The following is a 20,599-nucleotide window of genomic DNA, read 5'->3' on the forward strand; positions in this document are numbered from 1 at the left end:
ACTCGTAAAAAAGTTGTCAAAGAATATTTTCGTATGCGGGCGAAGCTGGACGCGACCAGCAAGAGCTAGTACCATTCCAGGTCCCAGTCCGAACTGCTTCTGCTCTTCCGTCAGGATAGTTTTCTTACCCTGGTAAACATCAAAAGTGAGTATGATGCCGTTACTGTTACAAAGCATAAAGATTTTTATGCCCCACGGTGTTGGCTTCCCCCTGATATACTGTTTTATGTCCAATGCACCGGTGTACGGCACCATTTGCTCGTCGACTGATACATACTCAGAAGGTACGATGCTTTCTGTCTTTTTCAGGACCCGGTCTATAACCGGACGAACCTTCCATACGCGATCGGTGTTCTCCGGGTCTTTAGAGAGGATATCTACCAGATGAAACAAATTTCGGAGACGCGAAAACCTATTGAAGTTCATGGCGTCTGCTATTAGAGGTATCCGAGTCCGACTACCCCAGTACATGCGATACCTTGGGAATTTAAAAGCACTCATCGCTATATGAATACCTATGAACCTTCTTATTTCAGAGGCTGTTGTACCCAAACTTGAGCCGGTTTTCTGTACAGAATAAAGATTGGTCATCTCGGCGGCTAACTCATAAAATTCACTATCAAAATATTCTTTGAAGTAGTCTATAGGCTCCTCGGGACCAAGTGGCGTTGGCGCCGGGTCGGCATTGTTGATAACTTTCGAGAAGATCGCATTCTTCCATACGAGTCTGCGTTTTCGATTTTTCGGAGGCGGGGGGAGGAGCGGCTCATCATCCTCAACTTCCGATAATGAATCTTCATCCGTATCGTGTGGCTGCGATAGATTTACTGACGCCCAATCTTCACCTTCGTCATCTGAGTTTGGTAGGTCCGATAACTCTGAAAGGTCTGAGTCGATCGCGTCCAAGACATTCAGTATGTCAGCGTGACAAACTCGACGTGGTCGATCATTGGATGGACCTGGAAAAGAAGATAGTGAGTCGCTTTTCCAGAATAGCGACTTTACAGGAAAAAGTTATCACAGATGTTTTCAAATAATACTACCAAAAGTATGTTCCTCTGACTGTACCATATATGCTGCTATTTAACTAGAAAAGTTAGTATCAAGTCACACTGTCCTTACCCAAGAACACGCTACTTCGAAAAAATCTGCGGCATCTATCCAACGCACTAGCGAGGTAAACTTTTTTATAGATGGGGTAACTAACTGAAAAGGACAAATGAACCCCTTTTTTCGCGTATTTTCATGGTAAATCTGGTAAAAAAATGCATGAAAACATACCTGGTAGATCCATTCTTTCGAGTACGGATGTGCAACAACTTCAAAATACTGCTAAAAATCAGAATTTAGCATCATCGGTTTGAAACTTCGCCAGTGTCTTTTCGCATTACTTATTATTATGGAGCGCATACTCGAGTATCGCTGCCACCTACAGGGTCCAAGAAGACCAAGCGAAGCTGTGATGTTCTCATGTGAGAACATGGTGACTGAAAGGGTTAAAACTTAAAACGAACAGAAATTATTCCGTATATGAAAGGGGCTTTCCCCTCCTCAACGCCTCGCTCTTAAGGCTAAAGTTTGACTCTTTGTCATAACTTTACTTTTTAAAACAATAAAAACTTTAGCATAAAGAGCGAGGTGTTGAGGCGGGGACAGTCCCTTTCATACACGGAAAAATTTCTGTTCGTTTTAAGTTTCAATGTCGCTCCTTACTTTCAGTTCAAAAAAACTTGTTTTTTTTTAATTAATTACACTTAAAGCTCGAATATCCCATTTCCTTATCGTTTTCAAATTCCACGGGAGGGGGGGGGGGCTACTAAATCTTAAGGGGGACTTCTTCCTAATCTCCCTGCCTATTGTGGTATGCTCGGGCATTTTAATCAGAAATATAATTGTTCTCTTGCATCTTCAAGGGGATAAATTTGTTATTTGTACAATTTATATTTATCAAAGTTCAGTTGTGTATATGTTTTTCCAGTCCTTTTGGAACAGGTGATTCCGGAAAAGACTCTTGACTTCAAATCCCTTGAAATCACGAGATCTACAATTAAATAGTAAAAAGAACGTTCTTCTGGTATTTCTCGAGTATCATGTTTTGGTTGTTGACTTCTACGATCAGTCTCATCTAGTTGCTTGGCCCCCCCCCCCAAAAAAAAAAAAAAAAATTCCTCGTGATGATCAAGTGATGAAATGATTGCATCTAGTCAAAAGAGTGCTGTTCTTCAATTTAGACTTGGTTAGAGGTGACAATATCAAACATTTCCAATGATGTTCATTTCCATGTCCATTTCAATTTCCAATGATCAGTTTTTTCAGCAGAGGAAAAACTTCTCAGGTTAATTTTGCTCTTTCTCTTGGTATGCTTGTGGACCGCTATTGGACTTCAAACTGTTCCACGTTGAATGTTTGAAGCGTTCCACGTTTTGATTTAAGTTCAATACAGTACATGGTCTTCCATCGAATCATTCCACAGTTTATGTTTATCATGACAAATTCATAGAGCCATGCTGTTAAAAAAAAAAAAAAAAAAAAAAAAAAAAAAAAAAAAAAGATCTGATATGTCATTTGTCAATCATTTACCTAGATTTGATCTTTAGAGTTGTGTTCCTGAACTTCCTTTTAAAGGAATCAAAAGATGAAGAGATAACACCCTTTGCGCGACTATTCAAAATGATCCAATGTCATACACTGTCGCTCTTCAAGTGCTCAGTGCGGTGTGTCTCCTCTTGTAGGCAATCTGACCTACCTTTACATGTAAGCACTCTTCATTTTGGGAAGCTAAACAGCATGGAAGATGCCTACCTGGTGTATTAGGTCATATATTTTTTACCGGCTGTAGAGGAACAGTACTACTTGTCCTGGAATTGCCACGAACTTACCCAAGCAGATTTCCGGTTTTGTCATTGCTCCTAACAAGGCCGTATCCAGGATTTTTGTTGAGAGGGGGGGGGTAGTGGTAAAAAACGCATTAAAAATTTGCTTATGTGTGTTTTAATTTACTTTTTTACGAGTCGGCCAAAATTTCGGGGGGGGGGGGCTCAAAACCGGGACCCCCTCCCCCCGGGTACGGCCTTGGATCCCAACCATAGGTGGGTGAAATACTGATATGCGATATTTTCAACATATGCAACGATACGCAACGTATCACTTGGTGTAATTAAGACTAATTTCTTCTCGTCAAACACATGGCTTCATCTGTCTTCAGTAAGTTACTAGTCTTAATTGAAATGCTTCACTTTCTTTCTGTTTGATGTCTTGAATAACTCTAGATATGTTTATTTGATCATGTCAACCAATAATTCAGATAAACAACTGTGCATTCGGGAGTTACTCATCTGCTGTTTAACCAAACTGCACAAAATCGGGGTACATTTTCTTATTTGTCGAGACTCCCAGTGGCATCAATTCGTGAATAATTCACGGAAATACAGGGGGGGGCAAAAATATACTTTTCGAAATCAAGGGGGAGCAGTTTTTTTTTGCAAAAAGAACAATTATCAATGAAAATATCAAAAAAGGGTATTTCTCGAAATCTCGCAACTGACACCGCTGTAGAAGACCATGCCTAGACATTTAATGTTCCTGGGGTCTCGAAATATTTATTCCGTACCAAATAGTTTGCTGTGCATCATTGAAGAGAGAAAAAGAAACAGAAAACTGTTTAAAATCAAAATAAGCTGACGCTGGATCAAAGAAATCGTTCCTTTCATTTAAAAGCTATTCAGATAAATGACAGATGACTTTAACGAGGTCATAGATGACTGCCAAACGAGATCAATTTAAGATTTACCCTGCCTCTTATGCCCAATTTGAGATTTACCTATCCTCTTATAACCGAAGAATGAGATAAATATGATGAACAACATATACACGTATGGACTTTAGAATCACTGAATGATGAAAATGACCATGGGATAATCGCTGATCAAAAATTAAAATTAAGTCCACATATTCAACATCTCTCAAAACCAAAACGCGGAGAGCCCTAGCCTTGAGAAAATGTAACTTTTAAGCAGATCAATATCTGAGGGTTTTAAGGGTCTAACACTGCCTTGACTTGTGATAAGGTGAATATTAGCAAACCCAATATTTCCAAAGATAGGAAAATGCTACAGAGTGGTCTGGCACTTAAGAAGAATTTGTTTCGGTGGAGAATAAGTTACATAATAAGTTAATGTGGAAAATATGAGAGGTCAGAGGGAATATGGTTTAACTTGTTACAGGAGGGGTGATAAGAATCTTAAGGGTCATAAAACTTCTCAGCGAATTGTAAACTTGTTGTAACAAAGGACTGGGCCCGTGAACACTAAGAGTCGACAAGTTTTATGCTGTAAAACAGAGGGAAAATGGTTTAACTTGTTACAGGAGGGGTGATAAGAATCTTAAGGGTCATAAAACTTCTCAGCGAATTGTAAACTTGTTGTAACAAAGGACTGGGCCCGTGAACACTAAGAGTCGACAAGTTTTATGCTGTAAAACAGAGGGAAAATGGTTTAACTTGTTACAGGAGGGGTGATAAGAATCTTAAGGGTCATAAAACTTCTCAGCGAAGTGTAAACTGGATGTAACAAAGGACTGGGCCCGTGAACACTCTAAGAGTCCACACGTTTTATGCTGTAAAACAATCATGACAAAACTTGTTCTCAGGCCGTATTCCCTATCTGTCGAATTACCTGATAAAAGATGTGAAACTTCTTTCAAGTTTATAAAGCAGGAAAAGAAAGGCGGCGTGTGATGTGTGATAAATGATTAGGGGTTGCCGACTTTCTATCAACTGGTTTACATCTCGGAGCGCCAAGTATGCCGCATAGTTCCGTCACGCTTGGCACAGTCCCTAAATTACTTGGCACAGTTCCGCCATGCTGTGGCACATGCTGCCTGATGTACAACTGAAGTTTTAATATTAAAATAAGTGATTACTGTGCATTTGTAAACTTAGTTTATAAGATACATCTTTGACACGCACCTCAAAAATACGCATTCAATATTTTATGAAAAAGTAACTTGTCCATTTTAGTGATCATACAGAGCCGCGGGGATTAACTTTTAGATCGAAGTCAATGAAGTAGATAACTGTTCAAGATTGAAAAGGACTTTTGTTGCAACAAATAAAATTATTCGATTGCTCCAGCTTCGAATTTAGGGTTATTTTAAAAAGACGCTTTGAAGTCCCACAAGTAGGAAAGGAGTAGCCTAAAGGTGGGTTATTCAGAAAACTCCTGGGGCCTAATTTGATCTGCAGATTTAGTTTAAACAAAATTCAAGGTTAAAACAAATTTTGAGAGGGGGGGGGGTAGGAACATGAAAAGAAATTCTGAAGCCTCAATATGGGATGTGCCAGTATATCCATTCCGGAAAATTCCAGATAAATACAAATATTAAACGAAAAATTGCTGCTCTGTATTTTATCTTCTACTTTTCTAGTTGAACAAATCACAGATTTATGCGTATTGAATGTTAGTCACCTGGCTTCCTGATGATTCATTCCAGCTGTAAAATTCAATTGTAAAAAAAAGAAACATTAGTCACGGAACCAAGAGATCAATAGGGCGGATCATTTCTTCAGGCTTTTTCGAAGACTCATTATGACGACTTTCTTTATAAGATAAAAAAACATTCGTATGAAAGTAAAGAGTGATCTTAAAAATCCAAGCGGCTAATACAATCCAATATGTAAGGGGAGTGGGGTCCTTCTCACAATGTTTCTAGAATGGAAGGGTTTATTTGTGCGCATTCGCTTTAGGTAAAATCTTATGGTGTGATTTTATTAAGGCTGCTTGACTTTTTGGGAGTGTTTCCCCTTTTTCGGAAACCAGGTAAATTTTCTCAGGCTTGTAGCTTTTGATGGGTGACATTAAACTTAATGAATTCCATATATTTGGAATCAGCATAAAAAGAATTCCTTTGATGTATCTATTGTTATCAACAATCTTTTTCCAAATTTTTGTTGCTATTTGGTCGAGTCGCTATTACCTACAGTTCGTTACAACGAACTGTTCGAGAAAGTAGTCAGTTTTAGTTCTCCTTAGTTTTTCTATGTTTTTCCTGTTTCATGATCTAGTATTATTTTGTTAGGATAGTTTTGTTTAATAGCTAATTACAAATTGTGTACCGTTAATTCCTTTTTAAATATTTATGAGCAAGAGTTCATATCTGTTTATTCCCCAATAGCATTTCGTTTTCACAACTTATTGAAAATCTAATTTCAAGACTACTAATTTCCTTGAAAATCTTAAGCCTCTGACAATCTTAGCAGCTTAGTGTTGGAGAAATCAACAGATATCAAATGTCTTCCAGAAATAAATTATAGACATAATTAGGTACTTGTGCACTTAATGGTACACACGAAAGAAGTCAAGTTTGGTTAATGTTAATGAAAAAAAAATAGGATGAATATATGATAGTTTAGAAACAAATGTGGGCTGTATATTTGCACATTAAGGGGGTGGGGGTAAAGCATAGCATATATTAAATACGTAACATAACCTAACCTAGGTAACTTCCCCCCCCCAAAAAACCCCAAAAAACAACAGTTTAAATATTCTAAACGCAATGAAAACCACGCTTTGCATTCCATTTTTCTATTGCAAATACCCGTTAGTGGGTTTCGTGTCTGGTTTCCTTGATAAAGTTTATAGCGGTGTGTACCAATTAGTGCACAATTACCCATAATTTTTATATCTCGTGCAGGTGCTTTAATCATAGGAGAACACAATACCAACTTTTCAGGAAGATAAAACTTGATGAATGAAAAAGCATTAAATGTTATATATATTCGCAATATCTTGGACATGAGCAACAAAATCGATGACGAATCGAGAAAATTAAAGTATATGCTTTTGTACCTCATCTTATGTCATGTACCTTGAATTGGATTTTTTTTTTTTGCCAGAATCATTTGGAAACTATAGACTATATTTGGGGTGAAGCACTACTTAAAATTTGTTTTGGTGTGTAAGAATATGGTAACTGGCTCCCAGTCTAAGTATCAGTATGAAACACAACTTGGCTGGTTTGTAATTTTCAGCAATCTAGCACCGAACATATGCCCTTCAAAATCAAATTTCGAATAATTGTAGTATGAATGAGGATATGTTTGAATGAGTAGGAAGGAGGATTATCACAGCCAGTGAAAAAACAGAATACAATGCGAATATTTCAGTCTAGACCTCCCCTCAACTGTCATCAGAGCAGAATTGAGATTAAAAATGTAAATAAAAGGTACTTTCCCTTTATATGGGCATTTCTAAAAAGTCAAGTTTGGTTAATGGTAATGAAATAAAATAAAATAAGATGAATATATAATAGTTTAGATACAAAGTTGGGCTATATATTTGCACATTAGGGGGGGGGGGGTAAAGCATTTGATATATTAAATACGTAACCTAACATAACCTAACCTAGGTACCTTTCCCTCCCCCCCCCCTAAACCCCAAAAAACAACAGATTAAATATCGTATACGCAATGAAAACCACGCTATGGATTGCATTACTCTGAAGCTGTTTATTGAATTTACCTGTCAAAAACGGGTTTTTCGTGAATGGTTTCCTTGTAAATGGCCATATAATGGGAAAGTACCAAATAAAATTACACAGGACAATATAAAAAGACAAACCTTAAAAAAAACACTAAACTAAAAGAGGTCCTTTCTCAAGAACGTTGAAAGGGCAACTGTATAAGAAATCCAACACTGAGTGGCTATCCCGACTATCAACTAGAAATTTATTTTGCTTCTTAGTTGCCCCTTCCCTCACCAAAATTTTGAGACAGTTATTTGAGACAGTTGGATTGCAATTCCTAGTTTGAATGATGACCAACATTGCGTTTCGAAAAAGAATAAACGTGAACAGAGAGAAAGGGAAACTGTCAAAAGTTGACACAGTCCCCATCCCCTCCAGTGTTTTTCATATATAGTTTTCTGACTGAAATTAGAGACGACTGAAGGTCCTTGAGTTGAAGGAGGAGAAGGAGGAGGGGTTTCAAGACGCATTTTGTTTGTCGACAAACCAGTTTGTTCTAAGCATTTAAGAGACAGACATTCCCGTTTGATAGCTGTGAATTGAGTCTAAGATTCTTAGTTGCTTAGTGCTAAATGTCACGCATTGCGGCAGAATAATTACAATAAGAATTTGTTTACCAGGAGACCAAATACACATATATTTGATTATAGTTCGTTTAATAAGATGGTTTGTAATAATATACTTGTTCGTTTTCCGATGTGAAAAAACTCTTAGATAGGGCCCGACTTTGGGAAAATTCGATTAAGGTCTAAAACATTTTTCACATGAATGAAGTCAGAAATACCCAGACGTCCCAATGGTTTTCTTTTCTGCAGCAAATAAAATATAATAAAATTAAAGTTGTTTTTCGAAAGAGATTAAAGAAGTCTATCTTTTCAACCAGCGAAGCTCGGCTCAAATTTGAGTAATTCAACCCTCCTTGTAATGGAGATAGTTAAAGGTTTCCCTCTACGTACGGCGTAGACATCTAAAGTGCATTCTGAGAAGCCCAGGGCTCCTTTAGCTTTCTTATAGTCTTTCACCTTTATTAATTAGTCTTTCACCTTTATTAATTACAAGGTTCGCTCGTCATTCAAATTAGACAGCGCTTTATTGATTAACAATACTAGTGATATTATAAACTTTTTGTCAGAGGCCGTCCCAGTGATGAACACTCCTCCTAAATCCTACCCTCTCTAAAGCTTTTGATTTGGCCACTTCCTGAGAAATTCCGGATTAACTGGTTCCCGTCAAATTTGGGGGCCGACGATTTTTCTGTTGCCCCTCTGTGGACTATGTTGTTAAACTATTCAAAGTTATTCATTCAATGGTTTACAATCGGCAATTGTAGGCTTCCCCTTGTACTCCTGAGTAATATTTTTAGCATAATGTGAACATTCTAAGTAATAGTAATATAAGTATGGGTAAAGAGGATGGTTATGTTTTGACTCCTGTCTGAAGATGGGCGATAAGACCTCTGCAATGGTTCTGGAGAAATTGCACCCAATAAAATGCGAAGCCTTGGTGTTGGAAGTTGGGATTACAACTAGGAGTCGGTTTGGTGGTCTTCAAAGCCCCTTACTCAGCCAAGAACTTTTTTCCAAGCTTAAAGCACCTCACCCGATACCTGAAAACTTGTTATATGTAATGATTAAGATAACACTCTTTAAATATTTTTGTACCCTATCCCCCTTCCTGAATTAAAATTCTATGTATATCCTTGTTGAAGATCGAAAAGTTCGATCTATAGGCTCAATCTTCCGGTAACCGTTCTCAACACTAACAACCCTCATCTTACGTTGCATTCTTGTCAAGTAGGTGTGTTTCGCTCCTTTGACAAAATGAAATTAGATGATTGCCTTGTAATTTTTCCTTCTTTTTTGATGTTTTGAACTTGGCAACCGAACGACAAGATCTTACTTCCTCAATAATTTGTCATGGTATGCTAGACAAACATTCTATATATGTGGTATTTTTTGTGGTAAAATTTTGACTATCTGAGTAGGTTTTAGTAGTAGGCTAATTCAATTTTTGACGTCGCTAATGCCCTTTTTAGCAAATAAGAAATAGTTAAGGTGTCCATTGAATTTTTCTATATCCTAGACCTCGTTCCTAGCTAAGTCACTGCCATTACTTACTATGTTTCCAACTGAAAACAATATATGGCAAATGGTAAGCGCATATCTCGCTTTAAACACTTCAGGTTTCTTCATCAACTTGTCCTAACAGCAAGTAGCTCATATGACTGGTATAGTTGTAAAAAACAACGTTCATATCTGTTTTAGAGTATTTTTTATTATAAGAGCAGGGTCGTATCCAGGATTTTTTTGGGGGGGGGGGGTACCAAAAAAAATTGGTTCGGGGGGGGGGGCGTACAAAAAACTTTAAAACACGCATGAAAAATTTGTTTACGTACATTTTTGTTATGTTTTTACAATTCCGACAAACATTTCAAGGGGGGGGTCAAACCCCCTAACCCCATCCCCTGGAGACGGCCATGTATAAAAGCTACGCTTTTTTGTTTTTTGTTCTAAATCCCACTCATAAATCGAAAATCTTTGTAAATTCATGCTCATGAAATATTTTTAACTCTCTAAAGTGCGTTAAGAATATTTAATTCGGACATTTGAAAGTTAATTTTTTTTAAGTCTTTAATCCGGATATTTGAACAAATAAGTTATGAATGAAAAATTACTTTAAATACAATTAATTCCCCTCCCCAATAATTCAGTCACATACTGAAAAAGAGAGCGGGGTTCTACTCATACCTTCACTGTGTACCGATATATTTATTGTTGTTCTTTCATATATTTCAGGTGATGACCGACGGATCAAGGCTTCAATCTGCTTTAAGTCAACAGCTTGCATCTTTAGAGAGGGCTCAAAAAGCCTATGAGAAAGCTCATAGGTAAGCCATCTTTGAAAATACTAGGATTTTGAAAATTGATGCCCCCCCCCCCCATAGTTTCATAATTTTATTGCTTCCATCATACTTTTTCAGTTTTCAAATCGTCGCTGTTACGCCTAAAGGGCGTGTCTGACATTTCAAATTTCTGAAATAATTGCCAAAAGCTGTTTTCTAAGCTTTTCTCATAATTACCAGGATAGTGTAGGCCAGGAGGATCGAAGTGTGCTTGAAAATACATTACCCTGCTAACAAGTTTTGCACGGGGGGGGGGGTTAAAGGGTTTTTTACATGCATTTTTTATAGTAATTTACAAGTCGGGGAAATATAAAAATTCAAGAAGAGGTGTTTCAAACTCGGCACCCCTCCCTCTGAATACCCTCCAGCTTTGAACTACTACCATTTAAAATTTTCTCAATTTATAGTGTCTTGCGAAATAGTATGTTTAGTACGTAATGGGTTTTGTAAAGCCGAGAATTCTTTTTCCTTGTTTTGTATAAATTGTTTCTTTGGTATTCGTGAGAATTGCAATTTGACGAGGAATTGGCCATATTTTTATGTGAGAATTTGAGGTGCTTAACCTTTCAAGCATTCAAATAATTAACTAGTGTTTATTGAATGCTGCCTCCCAATAATTTATTTTCTGCACACTCCTTTAATGGCGTCTATTCACGGAAACTTGGGAGGGGATCAAATGTATTTTTTCAAAAATTTAGGCTGGGATGCAATTTTTTCAATTTTGTCAATAACAATACTCCAAAAAGGGTATTTTTTAAATTCTAGAGGAAAATTACCCCTGCCCCACCACACTCCCGATTAACGCCCCTGCGCTCTTTCACCAAGAATTCCTGCCTCTGTCTGCACCTTCACATACCCATCCGCTTCAAATCAAATATTACATATCCTGTTGTATTTGTCAAATTAAATATAAAAAAAACGAGTTTTTCACACGAAAATAAACAGTGATGATAAAACTTATAGCGAACAGAAACTACCGTAGAAATGAGGAGGTTGTCACACTTCAGCTCTATTTTTAGGTCAAAGCTTTAACTTCTTTTTCATGAAACCGCCTTTAAAATAAATGTTTCTTGTTAAACGTTGTCGCGTTACCAGTGTTTTGAAAAGGAAAAGGCGGATATAACCTGTGCAATTACGAACCGATTCTACACCTATTTGTTGCATCCTGATGAGTTTTCAGTAAAGTACAAGATAAAATTTAGCGTGAAGTTTTAGCGGATTGAACGTTTGGCAACCTTAATTTATTTTAGGGACATTTGTTTTATAGGAAATAAATCACAAATTACAAAATGATTTATTTATGGACGAGGCGCACCACCGCGTGTACGTCGTTTGAAATTCGTATATCCTTATAAGTGTGCCTTGTATGTAGAGGGAGGGGAAATCTTCCTCCTTTAATTAGTCAGAAGGATCCTCTCTCTTGTAAGAATTCTCGTTTGAATTATCTTTCTGAACGTATGAATATACGTTCAAACGTATAGTAAAGCTTTTTGATAGTTGAAACCGACTGGCTGTCTAATGTACATTCGGGCTAAAATTATCATTACAGTTCAAAATGGTTGAGAAATTGCAGTTTTCTGTGCACTGTATAAAGATAATATAACAGTAAGTTCACCACAGATGAATTCTGGCTCTTCATTCTCGGTGCGTACAAACAGCTCCTCCCACTTACTCTTCCATTAGCGGGTTAGTAATGTTAGTTTGTGTTTATCAGTCACTGACAAATGGTTCGAAATTGTATTAATCGTAATTGCGAAAGCAGAAAGAAACTTGGTGAGTCGGCGAAGTGGTTTGCAACTGTCCCATCTCAAAGGTATGACTTAATTTATATACAAATTATGACTTAATCTATTATTTATATACAGTGGACTTAACTGAATGGCTTATGTAGGATTTCTAAAAAGGGGGGCGGGGGATTGATGAAATTTGTGAAAATAAGGAAATTTCTAGTGTTAACTTCTAATCAATACTGCAACAGGGAAATAGCCGAAATTTCATAGTGGAGAGGGATCCACGAAGTGGCGGGAGTATTTGAAATTTGCCTCAAAATTGTTTACCACAAAAGGGCAACCTAACAGTTTTAGCACAGATTATCTATTAGGTTTCACAATAGTCTGTGGTTTTAAATAGTAGTAATGTGCCATGGAGCATCAAGACTTTCCTTTTTTTTTCCTTTTTTATTGGTAAGGAAAAATGTTCCCTTTAATTTCCTTTAATTTCCATTTAATTTTTCCTCGTTTATGCTCTTTTTGGGCCATAGAAATGTCATTCGAAATTTGATAGAGGATCTTTGTTTTTCTTCTAATAACTGGTGGAATAGATGTGATGGTTTATCTTCTTTTTTTTTCACGTCGTGATATTTGTTTTCTCAGATTGTAGTGCGTCTGTGACTTGAAAAAGGCTAATTACCTGTTTTGGCGGAGAGCCAAGATAAGAGCTAGTTTCGGTGTGTATGAAAGTTTTTGTATGAAATTCTTAGACCTTTCATGAACTTTAAAGTATAAACACCTCTGTTTGAAAATCTTTGCACTTTGTGAATTTAGGTAGCGGTAAGGGTTCCAGATTGAGACCAATCTTAGGACTCGGGTTCTAATTATTTTTAACTTGATTTTAACTTGATTATCATTGTAAATTCATTCTTTGTTTTTCTTTCCATTCTTAAACCAATATTATACTTACCTTTTGCATTATTACAGCCCACTGTATATACATGTATATAAATTTATGTGCAGTGTTACCGCCATACCAATTATTCTCCTTTCCTTTTTTATTCTTTAATAATAATTTCTGGTCGTTTTGAGTTTGAATTATTGTAGGCTTCTATTTCTACTGATCTTAAGTTTAATATGGCCTTTACTTTTCTTTTAAAAAACTTTCTTTTCCGTAAAGTTTTCGTAGTATATAGCTATATATATATATATATATATATATATATATATATATATATATATATATATATATATATATATAGCTCCTCTCATTTGATCTGCCATCAGCGGTCCAATTACCCTGGATCACGTATTTTGGAAGAAACTTTCTCAAAATGCCTTTGAAACCAACTCAAGACTTCGAAACCTACTTGTAATTCCTAAAAACATCAAATAATAACATTGCACTTCTAATTACCGATTTTCATATTTGTATTAAAATAAATTAATTACAATTAGATTCTTTAAAATTTAGTGCTACAACGTTGAAGCCAAGTTCGCGTTCAAGAGAAATCTGACTTGTCTACTCGCGAACAGATGTCGAACAGAACTAATGTCGCTTAAGTTTTTACGTTCTCCGGAGCACTCGCACCTCGGTCCGGGTTTTTATAATGTGTGAGATAGGCAACGATCATACTGTCTATTATTTATATACTGTGTTTCTGTGTAACAAACATATTGCCAAAAAATGCTCTTTTCCGTGTATTTTTTACCCCCTCCCCCAAGGTTGGACCTCTTCATATCTTTTTCAGAATTATGATTGCAGATCAAAGACAATAACTAGGTGTGTTTTTGCTTTAAATGTGAGGATTTTTGACATTTTTATTTAGCATAAGCTATCTCATAGAGCTGGCATGTGGCTCCTAACATTCAATGTTTTGGCACAGAGGGCAAGCTCGTTTTTATAAAGTCGATCTTGTATATTTGTACTGTCAAGGCAGTAAAACTGGACGTGTCTCCTTTTTTTATCTTTAGGCTAAAGACAGATTTAATTTCTTTTTATTCTTCTTTTTTACAACTGACGTCAAAGAAAAGAAAATTAACATTCTTAAATGCGTTTTTCCTTGATTCTTTTAAATAAACAGTTTTTAAGGATGGAGTTTTAATTGTCAAAAATATATTTTAATTTCCGAAGGAATTGTCTGCTGCTTGTCTCTATATTAAGAATGTCAATGAATTTGACAGGAGTTATACCAGAATTCATATTCAGAGGGAGGTGGGGGTGAGATGAAAATGGAAAGGGGTTCTTTTGAGCCACTATATAACCGAAGAGCGCGTATCTTCATGGCATTTTTTTTTTTTTTTTTTTTTTGCATTTCGGTGAGTTATTCAGCCCTAGTGAACGGCCTTGCATTCGAAGCATGACTGTCCTAGCTTCTACAATTACAATATATTTCCTGGTTTTGCAGGGAATCAGAAAAAGCAGAAGAGGCCTACAAAAGAGCAGACGCTGATCTTCAGTTATCGCGAGCAGAGTTGGAGAAAAGTAAAGCAAACAACGCCATTAAATCTAGGCTAGCAGACGATGCCAAAAATGAGTATGCCCGACAACTCCAGAAAACGAACGAACTGCAGGTTGGTTTTAACACTTTGAAATTCTGTTCGAAATTTATAAAAGGTTCGATTAATTAAAACGGGAAAATTTATTTTGAAAAGCCTGTATGTACACTAATTTGTATCCAAACGAGGCTCAATAACGCTGTGTTTTGTATCTGTCGGATTCAGCTTACGAATTCATACTAAACGAAAACTGATACTCTTGAAGTACCAAAGTCATCAAAGTATCAACATTTTTTGTCCCGTGGCTCCATCTTAGGTCAAATCGTTTTTAAAAACTGGGATTTTCTACAATTTTTTTTAGTTGTTATACAACTATTAAGATCTTTCTCATTGTGTAAGTTCTTTATTGGCAAACTGAATCATAAAGGGGAACAAGCGGAGACTTTTCCTGTTTACACAAAAAGCCGAACCGAACGATTGTACCGCCCAAATATGGTCAAGTATTTCGAGTATCAATCGGACTGTACAAGTTTTTGCTATTGGACAAATATAGGCTAGTGAGAATGTGTCAAAACTAAGTAAGAAAAGTGATGTTTTCGAATCAGCGGGGGGGGGGGAGGATTTTATTAAAATGTCGATAGTCAGGTGAAGAGATAAATACCATAAAAGAGGATAACCTAATTGGTTTTATCTAAAAATATTTTCCTATAGGTAAGTCAATTAACTAATAATGTTTGATCTTAATGAATTTTTTTAATAAATTTTTTAATGCATAGATTAGATTTTTAGCTGTTCAATGGTATATACATTTCTTATCAATTTATATTTTGAAACAGGATGTTAGGGTTATATTCTTGCATAGTTTACTCATTCAGTCACTTGTTTTTTTTTTTTTTTTTTTTTTTTTTTTTTTTCAGTTAACTGTCAATTAATGGCAGTGTATGTCTTTTGCTACAGCTATCAGGAAAGTTAAAGTTTCTTGAAGCTACAAGATGAATATTTTGTTCGCTCATTTTCTGCTGATATTTCACATAGGTTCTTTATTTTTAAGTTGTTTATTTATAAATTAGGTGTCGGTTAAGTGTTAAAACTGCATACCTGCATCTTTCCATTAAAAATTGAGTTCCCGAATGTTCTAAGACGTTTATGGTTGTGTAAGATTTCACTTAACCAATTCAAGGTTAATTCAAGGTCATTAATCAAGGTCAGGTTTTATTTTTAGTGTTTTTTGCACTTTAAGCTTCCTAATTTCAAAAACACTACCTTTATTTTTTCACTCTGATTGGCCAATCAAAACAGTTACTTTTAAAGTTAAATATTGCCCAAATCACGAAATTACCCAAGGGATACATTATTGGTAATATATAATTCCGTATTATGTTTCATGTATTATATATTTACATATATGTATACATTTTGTCAAGTTCCATTTTTTATTAATAAAGTAAAAATAAAATAAATAACGTTGTTACTAGTAACGCATTTTTTGTGTTTTTTTTTGGAACGCTGTATTTCAGAGTGAATTGTTTAACCCAGTTGAGAAATTTTTGGCAAACTCGTTGTGCTGTTGAGACATCCTCCTAACCTTCGCCCGGAACCATCCACTATATTAATGTTTGTGGTTCTCGCCACATTTCTATAAATTCTCTAAGATGTGTAGTAAACTAAAGATTGTGAAAGTTACCTTCGATGGGCTAAACTTTATTTTTAAAGATACGTCCCCAAATGCTACTTTTAGGTTTCTATTTTAAAATGGGGGGAATAAATCCTATATAAATTAACTCAATTAAATTTAATATAATTAATGTTTGAAAACACGGGGTCTTGCCATTTATAAATAAAATGAAATGAAAATACAATAACTGTAAAACCCTTGATTTATGCTGTGGAGGTTAATAAAAAACAAAAATTTTTTATGCAATTACTAACAAAGGTCTAGATATTCCGACCTCGCGGTCGGAAGTCTTATAAATCACAAAATAAGTGAAAACACAAAATAAAAAGTTATCATATAATAAAAAGCAAGATTAGGAGATGATAAAAACACACAAAAGCTATTAAAAAATAAATGAATTAAATGAAATAAACTGACATATGAAAAACTATAGTTGTGGTTCTAAAACAAATTGGTATGAGAATCAAAGCAAAAAAAAAGAAACAAGAGCTTTATAATATTGCCCATGATTTTCTTCTGATATAAGATTATGAAATGAAACAATCTTTTTTATTCGAGAATTTTATATATAACCTTGGTTAAATTAACTAAAATCAGCTCAGAATAACCAAAGGTCTTGTAGTACTTTAATGTTTGAAAAATAGATTGAATTTTTTCTTAAACCAACATGGAATAAGTACGTAGACTTTACAGAGCAGTATTAGTATTCACAGAGTTTATTTTATTTACCTGTATTTAGTGAATCATTTTTGGGGTTGAATTTATGGCCAGGGTTGAATCAAAATTACTACCGTCACTGACAGTATGAAGTTGCGTGATATTACCCAGCAGAACCAAAAAAAAAAAAACCATCAAATAAACTTAATTATAAGTATAGATAGTATATAAGTGTACTGTAGATAAGTATATATATATATATATATATATATATATATATATATATATATATATATATATATATATAGATAAGTATAGAAATACTTAAATAATTATAAGTAAGGATTTGAAAATTTCAAAAGAAACTTATTATAATTCCTGAAAAATTTGGATTTTAAGCCTTGAAACGGCTTGAGTGTCATTTTTATTTTATTAAGAACAATATGTATTCTGAACATGGTTCATATTGACGTTATGCATTGTATAAAAGGTGTTGTATTCATAAAATATTTTTCGTTGGGATAAAATATGCCTTGAGGACGACCTAAAAAAAGATATTAAGTTAATAATTTTTAAGCTTCCTTCAGGTTCAATTTTGAATAACAAAATTTAAATGTCACGAGGGAGCATTTTGATTTTAGAAATGCCTATGTGGGGTATGACCCAAGATTAGTTGGGAACCACTGATATAGAGGCTGTTACAGAATATATAGTCTTCGAACGAGGGTTATATTCTGGTGTTTACATTCTACCTCCCTATAAACTACTCCGAGATGTTTTCGCTTTTAGTCCGACCTCCAAAATTTGCAATAATTAGCTAAATTGTCAAGGTGGTTCTCCCCCCCCCCGAAATGTTTGTCCGACTTGTAAAATCATAACAAAAAGAATATAAGTAAATTTTTGATGCGTTTTTAAAAGTTTTTTTATAAAAAAAAAAAAAACCTTTTGTAAACCTTTTTCCCCACCGAAAAAAATCCTGTTTGCGGTCCTGTCTATATAGTTGTCTATATAGGCAGAAAATATATGGCTGTAAGGAAATCCTCTACCGAAATTATCCCTGCCCTCTCAGAGCCCAGAGTTATTATCTGACCTACCTTCCTTCGTCGGAAGGAAGGTAGCGACGCACCTACCTTCGTAGTTCTGATTTCAAGGATTGACCTTGATCAATCCTTGAAGCTATCCAACTCAAACTCAGTGTCACTGAGTTTATTTTGATAAAAAATCGTCATTTTTGACAGTTATTAGGTGAATAATATTTACAATAAGTTAGTAACACCGGGAATTTTATGTTTCTTTTTATTCAAAAAATTTGAATTAGACAAATAAAAAACAGCGTGCATATAACTACTTGTTTCGTTATTATTCTTAATCCTGTGTAAGCAACAAGCCCAGAAAGTTTTGTTCTTCTGTAATGTCTGATATGGTTACTTTTTTGCTCTCGGCCAACCACAATTGTATTATATTAATTATTATTGTATATATGTACTCGTGAATATGTTAATAATTACTGATTAAACTAGTAATTTTATTAGCGATTAATCGCTAGTCTTCAACCCTTTGTGCACCTTTGTCATGATCCGGCAGGTTATCTTGAGATCTTGCCCTCAGAAGATCGAACAGGGATGTTATTTGATAAAACACTAGGGGCATCAACTAGGGGATGGGGGCATTTGGTCCCCCTTCATCGCTAAACTATTTTGCTCCCTCCTAATTATGAAAAATACATTTTTGCACATAAAAAGCCTTTTTTTTTACATTAAAAAAGGTTGAAGAGGCAGAGAAACCCCCCCCCCCCCCCCGCTTCGTTTTGAAAAATTTATTGTGGGCTTTTCACACTCCATTGCTTTCCAATCGCTTTTTTTGGATCTTGGTTAGACACAAACGATAATTTATGTTTCAGGTGCTCATTAAATGTATCCTTAATGTATCCTATATTAAATGTACCCATTTAATGTATCCAAACGTTGGCGGACCCAGGAATTTTTAGGGGGAGGCGCAAAATAGGTTGATCCGATAAACTTGCGTTAGGAGCAAGTTTAATTAACGCAAACTTGCGTTAATTAAGTAAATTACACTACTTTAGACTACGTTAGGGGGCGCGCGCCCCCCTTGCCCCTCTCATGGATCCACCACTGGATACAAAACCTATTCTGCCAACGCTAAACGTATTCCTAGAATATTTTGGACTAGGAGGGTCAACTTTTCTCCCACTCCTAGTTTTTTATATTCAAAAATTACTTCTTTTTTTAGGCTTCACACTTCGGACAAGGTATGCCTCTAGTATTTGACTCCCTTCAAGGAATTGACAGATCAAGAACGGAGAGTCTTATGTCCTTTATGCTTAGTTCCCTTCGAGTTGAGCGATCAGTTCGTCCCATTGTAGATAAATGCCATGAAGGTATGGAGAAAGCAGCAAAATCCATTCTTTATGATGAGGTAAGTGTGGGATTGAAGGGATTGAGGTATGTGAGGGCTCCTCATATGTGTTGGGGTAATTTATAGTGCTTCTAACTTGTAACGTCGGGCCTTAGCTCATGTAAAACTTTTTGTTTTAATATAGTTTTTAGTTGTTCTAAAAGTGAATAGGCTAGAAAAATAATTAAAATAAATAATTATAAAATAAAAAATACAAAAATATGTGGAAAATGTGGAAGAATTATGGAAATTACGAAATATGTACAAAATGAAAATTACAAAATGTTCTGAAAGCTACAAAATATAAAAGTAAGTAAAGTATAAAGAATTAGCAAAAACTACAAGAAAGCTGTAGAAATTATAAACTATGGCACAACGACTAAACGACATCTCAGGAAGATTTCCCTCAAACATACAGTTTTTGAATTATCTTTAGTTTAGTTTTATTCAATAATAATAGTTTGATATTATTTTAGTAATTCAACAATAATTTTTAATTTTAACAAAAATTCAACACGTAAAAATAATAAAATTAGTATAATAATAATAACAAGGCAATAATAATAATAGTTTAACCTTTAATTAACCTTAATACTTTGTATACTATTTGCACTTCATTTCTTCTTTTTCGTTTTTTTGTGTGTGTATGTGAAAATATACACAGGAATAGGGAAAGTCGTCGGTCATCATTGATTTCTACAAAAATAAAAGCTAAATTATCTCTTCCATTATAATTAGCCATTATACAACACTGACAAAAATGTAGTACTGTCTCTGCAGCATGTAAGTATTCTCTAATCCTTTTATTTAAGATATTCATTCTAACTGTAAACAGGTATGTGTATGATAAGCCAGATATGTGATGGTAGGATGCTGAAAATGGTGGCAAGTGGCTCTTCAGTGCCATTTTATCTCTTTCATTGCTTAAAAAGGGCAGTAGATAAAAAAGGTTCCTATCTGAGTAAGTCCTCTACCACCTTTTTATGACCATCACTTTAGCACGATCGCCCTGATTGATTTGGATTGGCCCGAGTTAATTAAAAGTAGTAGAGTGGTCAAGTAACATGAACAACTTTAGTTTTTTTTTTTTTTTTTTTTTTTTTTTTTTTTTTTTTTTTTCATTAAGTTGCTGAAGTACTAATCATAGGGTTTTATGCTGGGGAAGCGTTAATTAATGTGTGGAGGTGTTCCAGATGCTCCAAAACTCAAGCTGCGATTGTT

At 35.1% G+C, this 20,599-nt stretch overlaps 1 protein-coding gene across 3 annotated transcripts in view; it reads left to right on the forward strand.

Annotated features, from left to right (window-relative positions):
- The window catches only part of Cip4 (formin-binding protein 1-like Cip4), a 175,529-nt gene that overhangs the window by 105,211 nt on the left and 49,719 nt on the right, over positions 1 to 20,599 (forward strand). For all 3 annotated transcript variants that reach the window (XM_089104402.1, XM_089104403.1, XM_089104404.1), the window contains 3 exons: positions 10,317 to 10,408; positions 14,541 to 14,706; positions 19,214 to 19,399. In XM_089104402.1, the coding sequence (XP_088960528.1) occupies positions 10,317 to 10,408; positions 14,541 to 14,706; positions 19,214 to 19,399 (444 nt within the window). The remainder of the gene's footprint in view (positions 1 to 10,316; positions 10,409 to 14,540; positions 14,707 to 19,213; positions 19,400 to 20,599) is intronic.

This window comes from Artemia sp. Qi Xiang Cuo, chromosome 18 (genome assembly GCF_049724085.1).
Source record: "Artemia sp. Qi Xiang Cuo chromosome 18, ASM4972408v1, whole genome shotgun sequence".
Lineage (NCBI taxonomy): Eukaryota > Metazoa > Arthropoda > Branchiopoda > Anostraca > Artemiidae > Artemia > Artemia sp. Qi Xiang Cuo.